Raw genomic sequence first — 24,952 nt, forward strand, 5'->3', positions numbered from 1 at the left:
GGGTACCTGGACGATCTCCTGTTGAGAGCAGACTCTCATTCAGCCTTGTTGGGGTATCGGACGATCACGGTCAGAACTCTGCAGGAGTTCGTTTGGAACATCAATTTCAAGAAATCCACGCTGACTCCGGTTCTGAGACTGGATTATCTGGGCTTGACTCTGGATTCAGCCTTGGCGAGGGGTTTTCTTCCCGCGGACAAGCTGCAAAATTTGCACGGGGCGATTCAGCTGTTGGCCAACAGTCTGTTCTCTCTATGAGTTTGCATGCGAGACTTGGGTCTGATCGTATTGACCTTCAAGGTGGTTCCGTTTGCTCAGTTCCATACAAGGCCTTTGCAAAGGGAGATTCTTGTAAAATGGAACAAAGTTCCAAAGTCCTTGGATTCTGTGGTTCGATTGAGCCACAACACAAAATCTGCTCTGTTGTGGTGGATTCAGTATCCAGCACTGTGCAAGGGCAAGTCCTTCTTTCTTTTTTGGATGGTGGTAACCACTGACGCCAGCCTGTCGGGCTGGGGGTGGGGTGCTGGGAAGCTCTGTGCCCAGGGTACCTGGACGATGGAAGAGTCAAAACTAACGATAAATGTTTTGGCGCTCAGAGCGATCAAGCTTTGTCTGAGTCATTGGACGACTCGTCTGCAAGGTTGTCCAGTTCGGATTCAATCAAGACAACGGCTGTGATCACTCACCAGGGGGGCACCAAGAGTGTCTTGGAGGCCAAGGAGGTGGATTCTGGCCTGGGCGGAAAGCTTTGTTCCAGCCCTCTCTGCTGTACATATTCCAGGTGTGGACAACTGGCAGGCGGATTACCTGACTCGTCAGATGTTGTATCAAGGGCAGTGGTCCCTACACCTGGAGGTGTTAAACCTCCTGTGTGTCCGGTGGGGAACTCCCCAGGTCGATCTGTTTGCCTTCTCGCCTCAACAAGAAGGTGCAGATATTCATAGCCAGATCTCGAGATCCTCTGTTGGGGTAGGTATCGGCTGATTTATGCATTTCCTCCATTGAAACTCCTGCCGAGGCTTCTGCGCAGGATAGAGGTGGAAAGCTTCCCTGTCATTCTGGTGGCTCCAGACTGGCCTCGCTGGTCTTGGTACACAGACCTGATAAGGCCGGTCGCCAATACCACTTGGAGACTTCCTATCAGGGAAGATCTGCGGTCTCAAGGTCCGATCTCCCATCCTGCTTTGCAGTCGTTGTTGAAAGTCCGGTGTTGAGAGATAGGGGTCTTTCTGACTCTGTGATTCCTACACTCTTGAAGGCTAGGAAATAAACTTCCAGAAAGATCTACCATCATACGTGGAAATCATACATTTCATGGTGTGAATCGCTGAAGGTGCACCCTCGCTTGTTTTCGATCGCTAGGGTTTTGGCCTTTTTTCAGAAAGGGGTTGAACAGCGGTTGGCTTTGGGTACTATCAAAGGCCAAGTTTCTTCTTTGGCTATATATTTTCAACGCCCGTTAGCCACGCATGTCCTAATCCGGACTTTTATCCAAGGAGTGTGCCATATGGCTCTTCTGAGGCGATCCCCGTTCACTTTGTGGGACCTTATTTGGTGGTACAGAGGGATATGGTGGTACTTAGACCTAATCAGTTGTTCTTTCCTAAGGTGGTTTCTGATTTTCATCTGAATGAAGACCTTGTGTTGCCTTCGCTCTGCCCTAAACCTCAGGATCCTAAGGAGTATGCCTTCAATTCTTTGGATGTGGTTTGGGCGATCAGGGTTTATTTAGAGACCACTGAGTCCTTTGGAAAATCAGACTCTTTTTGTACTTATGGACCTCATAAGGGATTGGCTGCGTCTGCTGCGACCGTTTCCAGATGAATTAGGCAGATGGTGGTGCAGGCATATTCCCTGAGGGGTCAGGTTCCTCCTTTCCCAGTGAAGACTCATTCTAAGAGAGCACTGAGTGCCTCTTGGGCTTTTTGCCATCAGGCGTCGGTGCTACAAGGTTGCAAGGTGGCAACTTGGTCGTCTGTGCATACGTTCACAAAATTCTACAAGGTAGATGTGTTTTCATTCGCAGATTCTTCTTTTGGCCACAAGGTTTTGCAGGCTGCAGTAAGAGTACTCTATTTAGCTTCTCTTTTTTGAGGGTTCAATTTTTTCCGGGTGAGCTCCAGTTGTTCCTGGTTGAGCTCAGTATTGCCTGGTTGGCTAAGTTTAGCCATTGGGGACTTTTACATTTTGTTTCTGCGTGCTTTCCCACCCCTCATGATTATACTGCTTTTGGAACATCCCTATGAGTCATGAAGATAAGGAGCTGGATTTTTGTAAGAACTTAACCTTAAAATCCTTTTCTCTGAAGTTCGACAGACGCAGCACCCGCCCCTCTACTTCTGAGGTATGGGGTTTTTACTCTTCTAAACACTGCTTGCAATTAAACTGTTAGTGTCTGAGGGGTTATGCCTGCAGGGACCGCCTCCATAGGCATGGTTATGTTTTGTTTTTTTCCTGTCTAGTGCATATTCCTAGGAGAGCATAACCCTATGAGTCATAAAGATAAGGCGCTGCGTCTGTCGAACTTCAGAGAAACGCATTTACGATAAGTTCTTACAAAAATCCAGTTTTTCTGTTTCTATGATTTATTTCTTTTTATTAAAAAAAAAAAAAAGCAATGTATTCTGTAATGCCGTTACAGAAGCTTGTAGCTTCAGGTGTACAGAAGTGCATGAGAACAAAGTAGTGGATACTCCGCTGCAGGCTGCTATTCCCACACCACCATTAACAGACAGGAACCTGTTCCCTGTTTTTGACTACCACTAATGCAAATGCTCCAAAAGCAAACAAAATATTTATATTTTTTTTACACAAATAGAGCTTTCTTTTGGTGATAATTACCACTGGGTTTATTTTTCTTTCACTGATGTGCGCTGATGAGGTGGCACTGATGAAGAGGCACTGATAGTTGGCACTACAGGTGGGCACAGATTTGGACCAATGTCCCTGTAACAGAAGCTGTTTACCGGCTTTCTTCTATTCTCCTCATGCTGATCGGTAACGACTTTTGTTTACTTCAATCATTGGCTGATAGCTGATCACATGGTAAAGGGCCGCTGTGTTTGGCCCTTTAGCCTGTTGTGTGACCAGCCAAGTCTGAAGGATGCAATGATATCAAAGTGCGCCGTCTGATCACAGTAGGATGTCTATTGACGCCCTCCCGACACTGGAAGCCCTCACTGTAGCCGTCTTTCTGTTAAGGCAGAAAAAAAAAGGTTGTACTGCAAAGATAAAATAACTGGGAAAATAAGTTCAGGGAGGTACCTTTTTTACAGAGAATTATTTTTATTTTGGCAATAGAGCTACTGTGAAATTTTTTGGTATGTGATTGGTATTGCTGTTCTACTTATGAGTAGCTAAGGGTCATAAGTCTAATTTACTAAAGGATGAAATAAACTAGATAAAGATAATTGTGTCCTTTCATCTAATATGCTCAGTATGCATTACCTAGGATTTCTAAATAGCAGTTTACTTGGGTGAAGGTAAATGGATTAGCATAAAATTATATTAGATCTGAGAACCTGTGGTTTTTACAATAATACTCAGAAAGCTGCGGTGTCATGGTTCAGAGACTGACACTTCCTCATTGAGTGCAAGTGGTCTTGTGTTTGCAAGTGTTCAAAAAAAAAAAAAAAAAAAAAAAAATTGCAGACTTGGCATGACAGTGACTTTTGTATGGGGCTAATGGAATGTAACTGTACAGTGAAATGTGTTAACATCCTTTCTTATGCCAGGCAGCTGTTACCCGGCCTTTTCTCAACTTAATGTTGTCACTCTGTTTCGCTGCCAGATGAATAACAATTTTATGGCTTTTCCATTAGTCATTTATAGAAGTTTATAGGTTTTCGCTGAGCAGTCCATAATGAATTTGAGTTTTATTGCCTCTCACTCCTAAACAAAAAGCAATCTGATGGTTCTTTTGAAGGTTTCTGGTATTGAGCAATTCCAGCAGCCATAAGTGGTGGTGTAATTGTGTTGTGCACTCCAAGAGCCATATGTAATTGTGTGCTACTTTACAGCAGCCATGAGGGGCTGTGTATTAGTCTGGTACTCTCCAGTAGCCAGGGGTGAAGGTGTAATACTTTCAGTCCCTTTGACACTGTCCAATAACCAGGTGTGACAGTGTTCACCAACCATGTGCATTATATTTATATAACTGTTTTGTGGCACTCTCTAGCAGCTGTGTGCAATGATGTTGCAGTGTCAGTGCGGTGCCTTTCAGACTGTGGTGGTAGTCTTTCTGTCAGTGGTATGTGGTGATAGTGGCATTTTGCTAAGGTATTTACACAGGCAATATTTCACAATTTGTTCCTCATGTACCTTGCGATGTCAAGGTTTTGCCAAGTTTATAGTTATTGTTGCTTCGTTCCAACCTAGACCCCTGCTGGATTCTTTTACTTGTGTGTTTTGCATTCCTTTCCCACTCTAGTTCACTCAAATATTACCCTCCTAGTTAATTTGAAGAATCTGTTCTCAACCAAAGTTCCTCCAGAAGTTGCTGTGGCTGATTTACCTCACACTTGATGGTGCCTGCATAGTTCCAAGCACCACCTGCATGACACCAATTATCTTTTTAGCTGTATAGGGGTAGCATTCTGGCCACTATAGTAATGGGGACATTCTTCCTAACAGCCACCAATTTTAAAGGGCAATTTTCTCATTGAATACCAATGTATAAGCTCAGACTATTGCACCTGTGCCATGTATGGTATGTCTTTTGTGAGTGACAAATCAAGAATCTGCCTAACTTTTTGCTTTGTTCTGTCTCGTTCAGTTTTTCACTTTTAGTACATCTCCATTGACCAAATTATTTTGTCCTGGTTGGTCATGATTTAAAGCTATAGATCAGAGTAGGAATAAAGAACATTAAAGGACATTGATTATCCAAATTAATTACTTTGTTTTTTCCTTTAAAAATCTTATTAAAGATATAAGTCTTATGTCAGCTAATCTGCTTTCCTTTCTTCCTTCTTGGTTTATGATAATCTCCAGATAACTCACTGATTTCCCCTTAAGCTTTTTTTCCCCAAAGGTGCAGTGGAAAAAAATTCTCTTGTCTTAGATTTGGTTCTTCAAATTTATGGTCATTGCTTTCTTTACAAACTTCACTTATATGTTGAGTTTTTTTTTTTGTTTTTTTGTTTTTTATAGATCATTTTGTGTCCTAGCTGTCAGTTTGAAATCGGTGTAGGCCAGCTGTATAATGTTGACCGTTCTCATTCACCAATTATCTAGTGTGGATGGTTTTGTTCTTTGCTTTATAGCCTTTGGTGTCCTCCAACAATGCTCTGAACAACTTCTGCCATAGATCGGTTACCTGTGTTAGTCTAGGTGTTGTGGACTACTCTGTAGCTGGGTGGGGGATGTCCTCACTGAGATTCTACCCACCACATACAAAGCTCTGTAACCCTGTAGTGGAATTTAAATCCCCTAGAGTTATTTTCCCCCGAAAGTCACAAAAGCATTGAGATTCTCTACCACAGGTCTACAGAGTTCCCAAACCTACTATAGTTTTCTAAAAGCTGTTGGTATTTTACTGTCTGGGAAAATAAACGCATCATACAATTTTCATAGAGCTAATGGAAGGTCACAGTGCTGACCTCTTTGATGCACCTTTGTTACATTATCAGCCCATTCTCACAAATCGATTAATCCTCTTTCCAGGTTAAGAGTGAAGAAAACGACTTTGGATGGGGAGTTGTAGTAAACTTTACCAGAAAATCAAATGTAAAGGTAAGTGGTTTTTCGCTATTCCAGCTAGCATTTGTGGGAAATTAAGGTGTTTGGCTGTAAAATTGAGAAAGCAAATTGTTACCACAGCTCTACTGTTAATGTGGAAGTCCATGACCGGTAATCTGGTGCATCCAGCCAGGGCATTCAGATCCCATAGGTAAGATTCTTGAATCAGGAAGGCTGGCAACTCGCATGTTCTTGAAAAAAATTACTATATTACATGGGTGCGCAGGCTATATGCTGACGCTTTTCGGCTATGGAGCTTTCATCAAAGCATACATATTTAATCTAAAAACTGATATATATAGCCAAACCGGCCCTCAGAAGAGGGGGCGGGTATATCCGAATTGGAAACAATCAAGTCAATAAAAAAACACATGGAGAAAAAAAGGAAAAGACGCCGCAGACATATGAGAGACATATTGACACTGCTTGGGGTCCAATTGCAACGGGGATCCCATTTTGTCATGTAGAAAGCTACCACCTGCTGCCAGTAACCCTGGAGCTGAGGGCAGCTCCAGAGCAAGTGGAAAAAAGTACCACCATATCTAGCCTTTTGCAAGTGAGGGTGCATTGAAAGACTGGATTTTTCGGCAGCCACTAGGACCCAAATCTAGTAACCTTTAGGGAAGGAGATTCTGGTAGTGGTAACTTCAGCCTATTATGCACCCCTTCTGAAAGGGAGCACTTTGTGGTCTTGTGTGTCTGAGACAGTCCCAGACCCTGACTTGCCTTCTTGGAGAACTTGTCTATAGAGGATTTATGATCCTCAAAAGCTTCTGTCTCTTCCTTATCCTGAAGATTTCCCTCTGACGTCTCATCCTCCCACAAAAAAAGGTGAAGGAAAGCCCCCATGTTTGCATCCAAGGTGGTGTTAACCAGTGAGAACCCCTGAGAGCTGATCATGCAGCCCAAAAATGGCTACAGAAATTTTCTCCCATGACACAAAATTTTGGAGGATTGTGCCTTTTAAAATAGTGAAAATACCACACAAGGGCAAGGATTCAGTAATAATCAGACCCGTTAGAGAGCCATTGCAGGGAAAACTGCGTAGGGTGTCCTCCCAACTTGGATAAGGGATTTTTGGGGCCCCGTTTACACAATGCCTCCCCCCCCCCCCCCCGGCCTATGTCAGAACACATTTGTGGCAGTAACCCATGGATAGACAAATGTTCCAGTACCTAAAATGCCTGGCACCTAAAATGGAGACTGCTGCAGCTGTGTACGGCTGAGGCAGTATGTCGTTGGATCGCCAATCTGTGTTACGAACTGTGCAAAGGAACCAGTATTTCCAAAAGCATCTGTTTTCATGAAACTGTAAAATGATGCCCACTCATACGCAGACATGCAATGACATCATGCCATGCTGGAACACCCCTCTTGAGCTCTACCATCACTACATACTGCTTCACACATAGAAACTGCCTATCTTGCCACCTCCCAACCCTTTACACACAGGGTACACTCCCTGTGAGAACTGCCATATGCTCCACCAAATCAGAGGCACTTACCTGCTGCAGGGCCAGAAGACTTGATCCTTACCCTTCAAAGCATACACACCCTGCGGGGCCTCGAGGGAATGAACTCCCCTCCGGGTGGATCACTACTCTGGAATTGTAGAGCAACCTGCTAACAAGTTCAGAGGAGGCTTCTGCCTACAGGATCCAGCATCGACCAGCAGCATTACAGGCCATACCTAGTCCTGCTTGCGGGTTGCAGGTACAGTCCCTTTTTTTTTTTGCCCAAGCCGAAGTGACTGATCCAAATGAGGCCCTCTTTCACTCCAGTAGGGGATGTTGGTTTCCAAATTCCTGGCGCGTTACTAAGACCTTGAAAGGATCTTTGGAGAGACCAGTGTTGGCACATCTATCACCTAAGGACACTAGAGTAAGCTGCAGCTTAGCGGAGGTAGGAGGAGTTATGCCTGGACAGGGTTTTCTGGCCAGTGTCCATTCATCTGAAGGTGGCAGCATAACCCAAGTAGTCATGAATATCACGTTTTCTGTGTCCCATGATGTACAAATTAGTAAACACTCTTTGCTATTTTCACAGATATTACTCAATTTCACTTCTCCTAAAATCGGTTCATGTATATCTGTAATTATTAATACGTGTTTTTTTTTTTTCATTTACATTATGGAAGTAAATGCCATTTATGTGTAATGTTCCATGCATTCCCCTGTGACATGAATAAATAGGGTGGTGACGGCATGTGTGGGTAAAGGTGTTGTGTATATATTTATTTTTCTTGTTTTTTTGAGTGCCAAACTTTCCAATTGGCAGGGTGTAGGAGACTAGTCTAGCATTACAGGCAGTGATACAATACACTATGTAATGTTTTGTATGAACATGGAAAAACACAATAACAAGGCCAGGCTCTTATTAATTAGGCATGACTTCTTCTGCCGTAGTGATATGGAAAACATTTATCGCAGTCAATTTGAATGATAAAGTATTAAGCCAAAGTATAGTTAATTGCTAACATTTCAAATAAGTCTTTTACATGTTAAAGTCCTTTAAAAGAAAAGTCATATTTAATACTTCTGCAGCTTAATTAAAATACCCTGAACACAATTTATAAATGCAACACTTTTGTTTTTGCCCCCATTTTTCATGAGTTAGATCTCAAAGATCTAAGACTTTCTATGTACACAAAAGGCCTATTTCTCCCAAATATTGTTCACAAATCTGTCTAAATCTAGCTTAGTGAGCACTTCTCCATCCACCTCACAGGTGTGGCATATCAAGATGCTGAGTAGACAGCATGTTTAGGCTCCTTTTCACACTGTGTCCGTCAAACGGACTCCGCTTTTCTCAGCGGGGGATCGAGCCGCCGATCCCCCACTGAGCAGGAGAATGACAGCTGTTCTCCGCGCTGTATGCGGAGACACAGCTGTCACAGCCCCATAGATCTCTATGGGGGAATCGGATGGGAACGGACCGTCCATTCTCATCCGATCCTATCCGATCTGCTGGATGGATGGAAAATAGGGTTTCTGTTATATTCTCCGTGTTGTGAGAGACACAGGACTCTTGTCTGGAACAAATGTTTATTTAGTACTCTGTACAGCATTACAGGACAGCTCTGTATATCAATACATCTCTACGTGTGTCTAAAATGGCCACTCTGCCCCTTGACCCTTGTCATCACTCCTGGGTGGAGCCAGCCTTAAAGTGACAGTACATGTGAAACCCTTCAGGTATAACAGTTTCCGTCCAGATTTGACGGATCGGGTGTCAGCGGACATGTCTCCGCTGACATCTGATGCCCCATAGAGATGCATGGGTGGACCGTTCAGATCCGCCAAAAAAACGAACAGGCGGATCTGAACGGTCCGCCTGTGTGAAAGGGGCCTTATTGCACAGGTTTGCCTTAGGTTGGCCACGAAGGCCACGCTAAAATGTGCAGTTTCACTGTATGGGGGGGGGGGGTCCGAAAACCAGTCAGTATCTGGTGTGACCACCATTTGCCTCACGCAGTGCCACACATTTCCTTCTCATAGAGTTGATCAGGTTGTTGATTGTGGCCTGTGGAATGTTGGTCCACTCCTCTTCAATTGCTGTGCGAAGTTGCTGGATATTGGCAGGACCTCAAACATGCTGTCGTATACGCCGATCCAGAGCGTCCCAAACATGCTCAATGGGTGACATGTCCGGTGTGTATGCTGGCCATGCAAGAACTGGTATGTTTTCAGCTTCCAGGAATTGTGTACAGATCCTTGCAACATGGGGTCTTGCATTATCATGCTGCAACATGCGGTGATGGTCGTGGATGAATGGCACAAAAATGGGCCTCAGGTTATCGTCAAGATATCTTTGTGCATTCAAAATGCCATCAATAAAATGCACCTGTGTTCGTTGTCCATAACATACGCCTGCCCATACTATAACCCCACCACCACCATGGGCCACGCGATCCACAACGTTGACATCAGCACACCACTCACCCACATGCCATACACGCTGTCTGCCTTCTGCCCTGTACAGTGAAAATTGGGATTCAGCTGTAAAGAACACCTCTCCAAACTGCCAGACGCCATTGAATGTGAGAATTTGCCCATTCAAGTCGGTTACGATGACGAACTGCAGTCAGGTCGAGATCCAGATGAGGACGACGAGCATGCAGATGAGCTTCCCTGAGATTTCTGACAGTTTGTGAAGAAATTCTTTGGTTATGCAAACTGATTGTTGCAGCAGCTGTCTGGGTGGCTGGTCTAAGACTATCTTGGACGTGAAGATGCTGGATGTGGAGGTCCTGGGCTGGTGTGGTTACACGTGGTCTGTGGTTGTAAGGTCAGTTGGATGTACTGCCAAATTCTATCAAACACCTTTTGTAGACCGCTTATGGTAGAGAAATTAACATTCAATTCATGGGCCACAGCTCTGGTGGACATTCCTGCAGTCAGCATGCCAATTGCATGCTCCCTCAATTTGTGACATCTGTGGCATTGTGTGCTCTTTGATAAAACTGCACATTTTAGAGTGGCCTTTAATTGTGGCCAGCCTAAGGCACACCTGTGCAATAATCATGCTTTCTAATCAGCATCTTGATATGCCACACCTGTGAGGTGGATGGATTATCTCAGCAAACGAGAAGTACTCGCTAACACAGATTTAGACAGAGTTGGGCTTCTTTCACACGATCCGCTGTCTGGTGCGGTCGTTCTCTGCTCAGCGGGGGATCGAACCGCCGATCCCCGCTGAGCAGGCGGATGACAGCTCCGTCTCCACACTCTGCGGAGAGGGAGGTGTCAGAGCCCCGCTGCTCTCTATGGGGGAATCGGATGAGAACGGACCGCCTGTCTGCTCATCTGATCCCCTGGACAGATGGAAAATAGGGTATCCATCCATCCTGATTTCATGAACAGGATCAGAATCAGATAGCGGGTGGACAACCACTGCCACATAGAGATGCATGGAGGATCCGATCAGAGCCGCCTAAAAAACTGACACGCGGATCTGATCGGATCGTTCCTGTGAAAGGGGCCTTGTGAACAATATTTGAGAGAACTAAGACTTTTGTGTACATAGAAAAAGTATGAGATCTTTGAGTTCAGCTCATGAAAAATGAGGCAAAAACAAAAGTGTTGCATTTATAATTTTGTTCAGTGTAGCTGGTAATACAACCATGAAGGTTCACTTCCAGCTGTTCTCCTACATTGTTGCCCCATGAAACCCTCTTCCAGCGGATATTACAGATGGCCTTGTTGACACATAGCACAGGCATGGTCCACTGTCTTCATTAGAAAATGCCAGTCCATCATCTTAAGTGCATGCATTCAGCCAGGAAGTAGCTGCAAAGAGGCAGTAGGAGATGAGCAGGACTGACCTGCAATAAAGATTGAAAATGAGAAACATTTAATACAGTATTAAAAAATGTTGGGTCGCTTCTTTAAACATTTAGCATAGTAATTTGTGCTTCAGCTCTGCTAGCAGGCCATTTCAGCAGTATAGTTTAGGGCCCTTTCCCACTGATCGGCTTTTAATGCACTTTTGGTGTTTAAAAAGCAGAACAAAAATACATGAAAAATGTATCTTTAAATCCTATGGAACTCTTCACACCAGTGCGCTGCGGGTATGGTACATTTCTCTGTCGCTCATTGACAGACGTAGTCTTCTTGATTCACAAGAACTGGGTTATGTTGTCTCCGCAGGAGCAGGACTAGGCAGAAAGAAAAAACGTTCTGGCTCCACCTTAGGGGCAGTCCCTGAGGGTATATCCTCCCTCTCTCTGCTACAAGGCATCAGTTTTTTTCTGTCTAGTCAGGAGTAAGGACATAAGTTCCTTGCTGGGATCTTTTGGGTCCTGGCAAGATTTTTTCTTAGAAAAAATATTTTTTTAGGCAGTTTTCTCCAGTGTTTTTTTTCCTGTGAGATCTTCAAGCAAATACGCCGGACTGGGCGACACTAGTGGTCACCCCAGCCGGCCTACGAGCGCGCGCAGACCATTGCATTGCGCTTGGTCGGCCGCGACACATTCAAGTAAGTATGCAGGGCCGGGCGACGGGCTGGATGTTGAGATCCAGTGGTCACCCCGGTTTCTGCCTACGAGCGCGTGCAGACCAGAGCTCCGCGCTGGGTCGGCCGCGACGGAGTCCCATTGGAGGGACTGACCTTGCGAGTTAAAAGTCTCGCTTGGACGCCAGGGACCAGAGAGTCGAGGCGTCCGGAGTGGTCCACAACCCCCCACCCCGGTGGAGAGGGTATTGTGAAGAGAGGGTGCCTGTCGGTTTGGTATGGTGAGTAAAACGTTCCCTTTTTTCCTCGTTATGAGGCAGTATGAATTATGGGCCCCTCCATACATGGTCAGTATATATCTGACACTAAAAGTCCCCCTTGTAAATACAGTATGTGTTTGGTGGGAAGTGGACTTGGTTTGAGAGCTAACACTCTACCCAGCAGACTGTAGTATTACAGCAGACATAGGAGGTATAATCCTACCTTAATTGTAGTGTACCTCCTGCAGATCGATAAACCGCCACTTAGCAGAGATGCAGGTGGATGTGCTGGGAAAAACGATTTCGGCGGTCCGCCGCCATTTTGCCGTAGACCAGGTGCATGTATGTCCTCAGGTCACGCCGGCCGCCATGTTTTTGGAGTCTATTGTCTCCTGTATGGGGGCGGCCATGTTTGATGAGCCCAGCTACCTCGTGGAGAGCTGGGAACGCCGGAAGGCGTACACAGGGGGCGGAGCCACGTCCTTCTACCCGGGAAAACGAACACAGCTCTTTCCAGTCTGTAAAAGACAGACGCTGACTGCAGTTGGTTGGAAACTTCTCTGCATCGGGTGGTGAGCCTTGGGGGTCCCTCTCTCTCTCTGTGGGGATCGAGAAGCAGGTACTCTGAGGGGCGCTATTGCGCTAGGGGGAGACACAAAAAAAAAAAAAAAAAGAGGTATTTTTTTGATTTAAAAAAAAAAAGTTTTTTTGTTTTTTCTGGCAGAGGTGTCCTGAATTAACATGGACCCTGTCACTCATGTATCTCCACCGGATCCCCTCGAGGTGTCTGCAGGATCCTCCAGCACCCCGCTTACGATTGAATCATTGTCAGCTATTATGGAAACTTTTGTGTCCCGGGTGGAAGTGGCTTGTCAGGGACAGGGCGCAAGAAAGCGACCCCCGCCTAACCCTTTATTATCTGAAACTTCGGATTCAGACTCTGAGCCTATTTCTGCAGTTGCAGGTACTTCATCAGGGATTGGTGTCTCGGGTACTGTCTCTTCAGACAGTGAGGAGGATGTTTCGGCATCAGCCATAGCCCGAGAGGAAGCGTTGGTAAACGCACTCATTGTATCTGTTCAAGAAACCTTAAGATTACAGGGTATTCCGTCGGAAATAGCTGAAACTGAAATCCCTTTTGGGACTAAAAAACGCATCAAAGTGGCGAAGGTTTTTCCATTGCCCAAATGTTTTGGCAATCCAATCAAAGAAGAATGGAGTCTGCCAAAACGCACCTCTGCTATTTCTAAACGCATTAACAGGCGTTATCCGTTTGAGGAAACCCTCATTAAGAAATGGACAGAACCACCTGTGGTGGATTCACCAATTGCTAGATTGAATAAAGCCACGGTTATTCCTTTAGAAGACGCTCCGTCTTTTAAAGATCCAGTGGATCGCAAGATAGAAGCTATGTCTCGCACCATGTTTTCCTTGATTGGATCAGCTTTCAGACCAATAATTGCTATTGGTCTGGTTTCGCAGACTGTAACTGAATGGACCAAGTGGTTACGCCGGGACTTAGAAGAGGTCCCTCAGGCGGTATCAGATTTGTTGGAACAAATGATACAGGGGTTACAGTTTGTGTGTGATGCGGCGTTAGACGCCACTCCATTATTGGCGCGAGCATCAGTTTCAGCAGTGGTTCTCAGGCGTACACTGTGGCTAAAAGGTTGGTTAGCCGACCAAGGTTCCAAAAAAGCATTAGCTAATATCCCCTTTTTAGGAGAACGTCTATTTGGAGCCAACCTAGATGAGATCATTAAGGATCTCACGGGTGGAAAGAGCACCTTTTTACCGCAAAATGTTAAGGGTAAAGGAACTCGTCAAAGACGAGGGCCTTCTTTCTCTGCTCACAAAAAGTTTTTTCGTCCCGCGGGTGAAAAAATTAAGTCCTCCAAAGCTCCTTCAGGAGGCTTCAGGGGACGTTGGTCGGGCAAGCAAAAGCCCGTCCCCTCCAGACCTGAAGATAAATCGTCCAAAGCCTGAAGGTGCGCCCCCACCCATAATTGGGGTGGGGGGACGTCTTCGCCGGTTCCTGGATCCATGGCTTTCCAGAATCCCGGACAAGTGGGTTTGCGAAGTCATAAGGTCAGGGTACAAGATCGAGTTTCGATCTCTCCCACCGGCGCGATTCTTCCCTTCCAATATCCGACTATCCCCGGATCGTTTAGAAGATCTGCGGAGAGCAGTCACGAATTTACTACAACAAGGAGTGGTAGTCCACGTTCCTTGGACAGAACGTTTTCTAGGGTTTTATTCAAACCTATTTACAATACCCAGGAAAGAGGGCAAAGTGCGTCCAATTCTGGACTTAAGGGCACTCAATTCCTTTCTCAACATAAGGAAATTCAAGATGGAATCCATTCGCACAGTAGCAGCCTTCCTGCATCCAGGGGATGTCCTAGCGTCCATAGACAACAAGGACGCCTATCTTCACATTCCCATTTTCGCAGGACATCAGCGGTTTCTGCGCTTTTCCGTAGAAGAGAACCACTATCAGTTTGTGGCGTTACCTTTCGGTCTCGCCACGGCTCCTCGGGTCTTCACGAAGGTGTTGGCCCCAATGTTGGCACTACTGCGCCAAAGAGGCATATCGATTCTAGGTTACCTAGACGATGATCTGCTTCATGCAGAGTCTCCTCAGACTCTGCTACAAAACATAGAAATTACTATAATTTCTTTACAGGAATTCGGGTGGCTGGTGAACCAGCAAAAGTCATTTCTGGTTCCTACCCAGAGGCTCGAATATCTGGGTCTAATTCTAGACACAGGACAAGAGTTTTCCTTCCGGTAGGGAAACTCCGGAAGATTCAATCAGCAGTCCAGTTGTTACTATCCAACAGCTGGTCTTCTCTTCGAACTTGCATGAGGGTTCTGGGATTGATGGTGGCTTCCTTCGAAGCAGTCCCATTTGCCCAGTCCCATACCCGAATTCTTCAGCAAGAGATTCTTCTCAGATGGAATCGGAATCCGGAATCCCTGGACAATCGGATCCGATTGAGCAAACAGACCAGAGAGTCTCTGGTCTGGTGGCTTCGGTCTCCGATGCTCAGCCAGGGAAAGTCATTTCGGCCAATATATTGGACGATAGTGACCATGGATGCCAGTCTATCCGGATGGGGAGGAATTCTCGGTCAGTTATCTGTCCAGGGACTTTGGTCCCTGGAAGAATCCAGGTTGCCGATAAATGTATTGGAACTGAGAGCGATCAAACTTTGTCTGATTCACTGGACCGAGCAGCTCCAGGGCAGCCCGGTTCGGACCCAGTCGGACAACGCCACGGCCGTGGCTTATGTCAATCACCAGGGGGGCACCAAGAGTGTCCGAGCGGCCAAAGAAGTGGCTTGCATTCTTCGCTGGGCGGAACGATTTGTTCCAGCTATCTCTGCGGTATTCATTCCGGGGGTGGAGAATTGGCAGGCAGATTATCTCAGCCGTCAGACTCTGGATCAGGGGGAATGGTCCCTCCATCCAGAAGTTTTCCACCAGTTGTGCCTACGGTGGGGCACCCCGGATGTGGATCTGTTGGCATCACGATTCAACAGGAAAGTACAGAGATTCGTGGCTCGCTCCCGCGATCCTCTAGCAGAGACCGCAGACGCACTGATCGCCCCGTGGGGGCAATACCAGCTAATGTATGCCTTCCCTCCTCTCGGGTTACTGCCAAGACTTCTTCGCAGGATAGAGGAGGAAGGAATTCCAGTAATCCTGGTAGCTCCGGACTGGCCTCGCCGAGCTTGGTACGCCGACGTGGTCAGACTGGTGGCGGACGTCCCGTGGAGACTTCCTCTCAGGGAGGACCTACTGTCTCAGGGACCGATCTTCCATCCTGCTTTACGATCGCTGGCTTTAACGGCCTGGCTATTGAGACCCAGGTGCTGAAGGACAAGGGTTTGTCAGCTTCAGTTATTCCTACTCTAGTTAAAGCAAGGAAAGCGACTTCCAGAAAGATTTATCATCGTACATGGAAGTCCTACATTGCATGGTGTGAACCTCTGGGGTTCCGTCCACGGTCTTATTCGGTTAGCCGAATATTAGCTTTTCTGCAACAAGGGGTTGAGCAGAAACTGGCCTTGAGCACTATCAAGGGTCAGGTCTCAGCATTAGCTATCTTCTTTCAGAAGCCTTTGGCTACTCATTCCTTGGTGCGGAATTTCATCCAGGGGGTGCGACATCTGGCTCCGCCAGTGCGCGCCGTTACCACCCTGGGATCTTAATTTAGTATTGTCGGTTCTTCATATCTCCCTTTGAAGATATTAGGGAGATTCCTCTACCTACGTTGTCCCAGAAGGTGGCCTTCTTGGTGGCTATTACTTCTGCACGCAGGGTGTCAGAACTGGCCGCTTTATCTTGTCGTTCCCCATATCTGGTGGTTCATAGAGATAAGGTGGTTCTTCGTCCGAACCCATCCTTCCTACCAAAAGTGGTTTCAGAATTTCATCTGAATGAAGAAATTGTATTACCTTCCCTGTGTCCTAAGCCCAGTCATCCTCGGGAGTTTGCTTTACACTCCTTGGATGTGGTCCGGGCGATCAGGGTATACTTGAAAACGACAGACTCGTTTCGCAAGACGGATTCACTTTTTGTGATCCCGAATGGACCCAAAAAGGGGTTGCCTGCATCTGCCGCGACTATTTCCAGATGGATCAGACAGACGGTGGTACAGGCTTATTCTATTAAGGGTCGGGAGCCCCCGTTCCCTGTTAAGGCGCACTCCACTCAGGCACTTAGTGCGTCATGGGCCTTTCGCCATCAGGCGTCAGTGGTCCAGGTGTGCAAGGCGGCTACCTGGTCGTCAGTGCATACCTTTACAAAACATTATAAAGTTGATGTAATGGCATCGTCTGATGCCTCGTTTGGCCGCAAGGTTTTGCAGGCCGCCATTTGAGGAGACCAGTGGTCTGCCTCGAGGGTTTTTTTCCGTTGGAAATTTTCATTTGAGTCTCATTCTTTGTTTATAATGAGCCTTTAAAACTAGTTTGGCACCGGTTGGGCCTTCTAGATTGGATTTTGATTTCGGTCAATCCCACCCCTCATTTGTGGCACTGCTTCTGGATGTCCCAGTTCTTGTGGTGAATGAAGAAGACTACGTCTGTCAATGAGCGACAGAGAAAATCGGATTTTTGTAAGATCTTACCGTAAAATCCTTTTCTCTTAAGCTCATTGACAGACGTAGTACCCGCCCCTCTATCATTGAGTTGGGTTGGGTTGTTGCTGCTTTGTGACAGAACTGATGCCTTGTAGCAGAGAGAGGGAGGATATACCCTCAGGGACTGCCCCTAAGGTGGAGCCAGAACGTTTTTTCTTTCTGCCTAGTCCTGCTCCTGCGGAGACAACATAACCCAGTTCTTGTGAATCAAGAAGACTACGTCTGTCAATGAGCTTAAGAGAAAAGGATTTTACGGTAAGATCTTACAAAAATCCGATTTTTTTGGCTTCATGTACACTAGCCGCTCCTTAACTTGAGTTGAAACTTGAAATTTTTTCCCAAAGCTCCTAAACTCAACTCCATAAAAGCCTGTCAATGTATACACACAGGCTTTTACCAGCGTTTAGGGGAGCTGCTGCGGTTAAGTGAGGTTCAACCTCCCTCTCCCGAATGGGAAAGAATCACATTCAGCATAGGAATGTTTTGGCAGTGGGAAAACGCAACAAAATCGCGCCACGGTAAATCACAGCCAAGTGTACACGAAGCCTTAAAAGTCCTGCATGTTGCATTTTTGATGTATGTTGAAAAATTGACCTCCCCTTTGTAATGAATTGAAAACGCACCAAAAAGCGCCACGGTTTTGTTTTTGGTGCACTTTGAGTCACATGTCCATGTTTCACAGGTGCAAGTTTGGAGCCAAGCAACCGGAAAAGGCACCAAAAACGTATATGCGTTTTTTTTTTTTTTTTTCCCAACAAAGCAGTGTAAAAGAGCCCTTCGTCTGCGATACATGTGGAAAGGAGCTGGCTGTAAATATTTTTTTTGCAACCTGGGAGAAACAAAATTCTTAAAGGGGATTTACTTCCGAGCATGGAAAGAAATGCCAATGAATCAGCGTTAGTCATGTTATGGAAGTATGCTGGTGGTTTACATCCCGATCAAAGATCTTTAAGTAAACTGACAACTGTTGCATATTCTGGTCCAATTGGTGTGCAGGAAGCTTAGGTTTTCCTAGCAGCTGGCTCTGTCATTTCAGGGACGTAATTGGACCCCTGTGATCTCTTTCCTACCAGTTGGCAGATTGTGTATATGCTTGTTAAACATCTGGAGGAGAATGGCCTTCCCAAACCTCACCTACCAAATAAATACACTGTTCTCCTTTGCAAATGTTACTAGTATGGCATTTTATTAGCCCATTATAAATAGCATTACTTTTTTTTCCCTCTTCCTCAGCCAAATACTGGAGACTTGGATCCAATCTATGTGGTGGAAGTTTTGCTAAACTGCAGTAAAGAAAGCCTTAAAAATTCTGCAACAGAGGCTGCAAAGCCAGCAATGCCAGATGAAAAAGGAGAGATGCAGGTTTGTGTGTTATGAAATATGGAACAAGGTTCATTATGTACAGTTTTACAGAATGTACAGTATATTGGGATGCTGCACTTTATCATCCGCTGTGTTGTCTTTGAGATATTGTCATCCTACACAATCATTTTTAGCTTGATGAGCATCATTCTCAGCAGAAACATAGGCCTATACTTAAAAAAAAGTTTAAAAAAAAAAAAAAAATGTTGGGGTTTATTCATACTAGCACCCGCAATGAATGCACGGCTGCTGGTGTGCACTAGGAGGAATAGTTCCAGCTCATCGCATTCATCCTTTAGTTTTTTATTTTCTTTCATAGAACTTTGTGAAATCTCAAGTAGTATTGGCTGCAGTGCAAAGCGGTGGACTGCAGTGTATCACACTGTGCTGAAACAAGAACTTCATGCCAGTGTTGCATTGGGACTGCACTGGGTGAGGGGGTACTAGAACAGCAGTCAGTAATCGAAAGCCTGACTTTGCCTGCCCTTTCATTCATAGAAGCTGTACTACAGCTTCTTTGAAACAATGGGTACATTTTGCCTGATTCCCAAAATTACATTTGAATATTGCATTGTACATCAGTTACCTGGCTCCTTAGTCTTGATTGTGAACCCCTCTACCTAAGCTGTCCTGCAGTGTAATAAATCAAAGCTAATGTCCTCTATAAGCCAAGCTGATTTCCTGCCTGGAGACCAGGCAATTTCCCCTGCTTGTCATCTTGGGCACTGGTCCCCTCACCACCCCCCTGGGTTCTCCTGCTTCTGGAGCCTATTAAAGAGTACCTAGCCTCCACAAATAGAAGATGCACTCACATCAAGCAGGCAGTGATGTGGAGACCCCCCAAAAAGGACCCCAGAAAGGAAACCAGAGAGAGAGGGATTCTCATGTAGATGTGGCCTCAGGAGGGGTGGGAGCAGCCGGCTCAGGCTCAGTGGCTTGCTGAGAGGTTGAGCCAGGTGCCGGTCCAGGCGTGAGGGCAGATCCCAGCCATATGGTCGGAATCTTTACCAAGCCTGGACTGGCTCTGTTAGTTGACAGCCGGCTTCAGCCTGCTCTCTGCTGAAAATGGGTCATAGGAGTGCAGATGAAGATGTGCACTCCTGTGATCTACAGGAGAAGTACAGCCAAACTAGCTTTGGCTGTACTTCTTCTCTTTTTTAAGTTAATCCCTGTGAGCTATCTCTCGACCTCATAACCTGTAATGTATGACCAGCCATTGTACATGAAGATGTTGGTTAAAGGGGTGGAAAGAGGAACAGAGAAGAGGAGCAGCTTTCGGGCACCAGTCCCTACTGCCTAAACCAGTGAAGAGGAACCCTGTGGGATTGTAAACTAAGGTCAATAATACTTTTAGAGCTCCCCTAGGCAAAAGGAGGAATATATTTTTCATATGTGGGAAAGGCCAAGGGGGTGCTGCTTATCTGTGGGATAGCCCAGAGTTCCACTTTAAAGTTGCATGTCTGGGCACAGTAATAAAACAATATGCAGTGCATGCACATTTCATAGTTACATAGTTAGTGAGGTTGAAAAAAGACATCAGTCCATCCAGTTCAACCTATGATGTGTGTGTGTGTTTGCTTTTAACCGTACATTGTATACCCCTGTATGTTGTGGTCTCTAAGGTGCCCATCTAATAGTTTTTTGAAACTATCAATGCTCCCTGCTGATACGACTGCTTGTGGAAGAGAATTCCACATCCTTACCGCTCTTACAGTGAAGAACCCCTTACGCACTTTAAGGTTAAACCGCCTTTCCTCAAGTTTTAGTGAGTGGCCACGTGTCTTATTGTATCTCCTCTCTGAATAGTTTGTTCCTTATGCTAGGGTCGCCAGTATAGTATTTGTACATTGATATCATATCCCCCCTCAATCGTCTCTTCTCCAGAGAGAATAGGTTCAGTGCTTGTAGTCTTTCCTCATAGCTGATGTCCTCCATTCCCCTAATTATTTTTGTTGCCCTTCTCTGGACTTTCTCCAGTTCCAGCACATCCTTTCTGAGGACCGGTGCCCAGAACTGGACAGCATACTCCAGATGTGGCCGGACCAGAGTCTTGTAGAGTGGAAGAATAATCTCTTTATTTCTGGAGTGAATCCCCTTTTTTATACATCCCAGTATTCTGTTGGCTTTGCTTGCGGCGGCTTGGCATTGCATGCCACTGCCAAGCCTGTTGTCCACCAGTACCCCCAGGTCCCTTTCCATCCTAGACTCACCCAGAGGTTCCCCCCCTAGTGAGTAGCTTGCTTTCTGGTTTCTGGCCCCCAAGTGCATTACTTTACATTTTTCAACATTAAACCTCCTCTGCCATGTAGTTGCCCACCCCGTTATTTTGTTCAGGTCCGCTTGCAAGGTTTCCACATCCTGCATAGAAGATATTGGCATGCTTAGTTTAGTATCGTCCGCAAATACTGAGATTGTACTAGATATCCCCTCCTCTAGATCATTTATGAATAAATTAAACAGGATTGGTCCCAGGACAGAACCCTGGGGGACCCCACTTTCCACACCCGCCCAATCCGAGTACTCCCCATTAATCACCACCCTCTGTACTCTCCCCTGGAGCCAGTTCTCTATCCAGGTACTCACCTTATGGTCCATACCTACCTTCCTTAAATTTTGACTTTTTAAAATGGTTGTAAAGTCTAAGATTTAAATCGGCATTATCCCTTTTAATTTTGGGCTCTTATATTGGCAAAGTTTTTGTTTGTTTTTGTTTTTTTCTTTTTAAATCAAGAAACAAACAAGTTTATTCAGATGCCAACAATCAGTACAAGATTTCAGGTGCACAATACAAACACATCGGAGGGTGCAAAATTGACCATCATGCAAACAAATAATACTTTTTGTGCTCCCATTTCCCACAGTTTCAAACAAGTGCAATTCTACCGTAGTAGCCTTTCCAGTAAAAGATCCATAGGTGCCAAACCTGGGGTAGCAAGCTAGTTACCCCATAGTTTTTTTCAAATTTAAGAGGGGAACCCCTATGCTGATAAGCTTTTCAAGTCCCATTGTATTGACATTTTGTGTGTGGGTGGTTCAGGTGAGATCTAGTGAACAAATGGGAGTCGACGTGCCTGAAATAAGGCTCCTGCCTCCGCCTCCCTTAGACATCTGTCCTGAGGGACCGTGTCAAGTATACCCAGTATACACTGTTTGGGGTCCAATGAAACCGAGATTTTTTTTTTTTTTTTTTTTTTAACAAACATTTATATTAATTTCAAAAGCAAGTTACAAACAAAAAATACAGAGCTGTGTTCACAGTGGACAAAATCATAGGCATGTTAAAGGGCAAGGTACAACATATGCACACAGTAACAGAAGATCTCCCACACCTGCAATAAAGGCACAATATAATTGGGAGGAGGATTCCCATCACCCCCCCACCCAAGCAGCCACACACACCCCCCCCCCCCCCAGCCAGGGTCAGTCACCCCAGCGGGGCCGGCAGCCAGAAGCAACGCCAGCCATAGGGACAGCAAGTGAAGGACGACACCACCCAGTAAAGGGACCGCAAATCCAGAGAGAGAAGGGGAAGGGGGGAAAGAGGGGGGAGGGAGGAAAGGGACCCCAAAGGGAGCCGAGCACAGCAAAGCAGAAGAGAGGAGGTCAAGAGAGAACAGACAGAGGAGAGAGCGCAGGAGGGGAAGGGTCTATCCCAGCCCTCCCCTAGCCACCCACAAACCCCACACCTTGTCAAATTTCTGAGGACAACCCCTGCTCATGTAGGTGAGTTTATAGAGCGGCAATACAGAGTCAACCAGGGTCCGCCACCTCGACAGTAGCGGAGGGTCAGCCGAGAAACCGAGATATTTAAGGCTGTATTAACCGTGTTCACTACTTTGGACCAATATCCGTGCAATTTAGGGCATCGCCACATCAGGTGAATCAGGTCGACAGCCCCCCCCCCCCCACATTTACAACATAATGCATCATGACGTAAACCCGTGAATAAAGTTTAAGTGGATTGTAATGAACTCTGAGAAGGACATAAAGTTGGGATACTCTTTGTGAAACATTTAAGCAGCATATCATAACCGCCTCTAATGCTTCCTCCCACTGTTCCCCTGTAATCTCGCACACGTCCATTTCCCATTTATCACACACAGTATTGGGAAATCTCTCCAAGTACACCCCCAAAAGGGTGACATACCCCTAGATATAAACCGCTTTGTTGTAATTGTCTTTTGTATTAGTGTGAATATTGCGCGTAGAGGAAAGCTCTATGCTCTCCAGTGCCGTTTGGGCCTTCACAGCGTGTTGCAATTGCAAATAGTAAAATTTTCATATTCGGAGGGATATTAAATCTGGTCTGCGTTTCGGTAAAAGATAAAAGTTTGCCATCATTAAAGATGTGATGGATATGTGTCACCCCTAAGGCTTGCCAGTCGCCACCTGGCTGCACATTGTAATTTGAGGAGCTCAGAATAAGTATGATTATTCCATATCGGACTGTATTTGGTAAAGCCAGTCACCCTTTGTAATTGCTTGGTTTTTCCCATATTTTCTGAATGAGACGATACGTACGGAACGGTTTATTCGGCTTGGCAAACAACTGCGCCTCTAGACCCTCTGCTAGAGTGGTTGACCCACTGTACTGAAGCATAACACGTAGTGCTGAGTTCAACGGTACATCAGCCAACCCACCCACCAGGTGTTGTAGTTGAGAAGCTATGTAGTACAGCCAAGGGTTAGGTAGGGCAAGCCCCCCCCCATCCTTGGATTTTTGAAGTCGTTCCAATTTTACCCTTTCCACCCCTCCCTTCCATATCAAAACCCTGAAGATGGAGTTAACCGTCCGGAATATTTTTTATGGTATCACTACTGGGGAGTTGTGTAAGTGATAGAGCAGCTGTGGCATCAGCATCATATTAACTAAATTTGCGCGCCCAGCAACAGAGAGCCACAACTTCTTCCAGACCTTAACCCTGTCCTTAAATTTCACCAGTAACGGAAAAGTGTGCAGAATTCCAGCGGGGCTGGCGAGATCACCTCCCCCAAGTACTTAAACAATGTCACAACCGGTACAGGGCAGAAGATCCTCAGGCCTGTGAGGCATACAGGTCAGCATAAAATCTAAACAATTCTTGCATAACCCCTTTCTGGGAATTAACCATTTCGCCACTCAAGAGTTTCAGAGCCCCAATAGCTGGGACCGATGGGCGTACATTGACAGGTTCGGCTAAAATGTGGCCAGTCTATTCCCCCTCCTCCATAAAATGTCACCTTGGGGGAAAAAAGGGCTTCCTCTCCTAAATTCCTCTTCCTAAATTGATTTCTTTGGTCAAAGCATCCTGAGCTGCCAGCCAGGATGCCCTAGTACCATCCCCAGGATCAGCCACATACTCCTCCTCCAATTCCCGCACACACCTGGTCAGCTGTTCCTCAAGTGCCCTAGTACAGGATTTAACTTGGCCAATGGTAGAAATAAAGACTCCCCTAAGGAAGCACTTGAAGGCATTCCACTTAAGCAAATCATCCTCATAAATAGCATTGTTCACAAAAAATTGGTTAATTTGGGACTGGATGTTGGCATTGGTTGGGATCGGGTTCAACCAAAAGGCGTTTACCGCCACAGGGCCCTCCATAAACTACTCTGCACTCTAGCCGTAACCCGCAGTACAAGCGGCAAGTGGTCAGACACCCCCCTCTGCGCATATTCTACGTCACTCACGAGCGAGTGCGAAACCAGAACCCAAACATAAATCTATACGTGAAAGGGAGGTGTGTGTCTTAGAATAGCATGAGAATTGAGTGACAGTTGGAAATTTTGTGCGCCAGGTGTCTATCCAACCCACCTCCGCGATAAAGCGTAAGGGGCCGTACCCCTGGACAGGGGTGAAACCAGTGCAGGAGGATGTTTATCTAGTGTGGGATCTATGATACCATTGAAGTCCCCCAAAACATACAAAGGGGCGTCAGGTTTCGTTAGCACATAAGCCATCAGGTCTCGCAGCACCACGTAGAATGGAGGAGGAATATATACCATTGCCACTATGCATGTCACAGCAAACAATCTACAATGCAAAAATGCATATCTCCCCTCAGGGTCAACATGCGTATGAACCTCCTGAAAATCTAGCGACCGTTGCACCAACACACTCACCCCCGAGAGTGGGATGTGTGAGTAGTGGTACGTCCACCCCACCCAAGAGTAACTTAAGCACGCCACCGAGTCCCCCGTGAGGTGTGTCTCCTGTAGCCTAACAATAGCAGGTTGATATTTGCGAAGGACCGTGGAGACCATTGCCCTCTTCAGAGGGCTACCGAGTCCCCGGATATTCCAGGAAACTATGGCAGTAACTGCCATACTGAGCCACATTTACATAGTTGAGTCATGTTACCATATACCTTAACTGTCCCGTGCCCCAGGGTCAGTGGTGAAAAAATCAGGGCACCCTGAGCACAGTCAAGCTGGTAGCACCTGTAGAAAATCAGTTGGATTGAGCATCTCCTGAAAAAACAATGAAAAAGAACAGTGTCAAGCACAACT

General features: G+C 45.9%; 1 protein-coding gene across 1 annotated transcript in view; it reads left to right on the forward strand.

Moving 5' to 3' along the window:
- Positions 1-24,952, forward strand: part of MTREX (Mtr4 exosome RNA helicase) — a 232,204-nt gene that overhangs the window by 91,871 nt on the left and 115,381 nt on the right. The window contains exons 18-19 of the mRNA XM_082255208.1: positions 5,668-5,736; positions 18,337-18,465. Of these exons, the coding sequence (XP_082111334.1) occupies positions 5,668-5,736; positions 18,337-18,465 (198 nt within the window). The remainder of the gene's footprint in view (positions 1-5,667; positions 5,737-18,336; positions 18,466-24,952) is intronic.

This window comes from Pelophylax lessonae (genome assembly GCF_965119305.1).
Source record: "Pelophylax lessonae genome assembly, chromosome: 1".
NCBI lineage: Eukaryota > Metazoa > Chordata > Amphibia > Anura > Ranidae > Pelophylax > Pelophylax lessonae.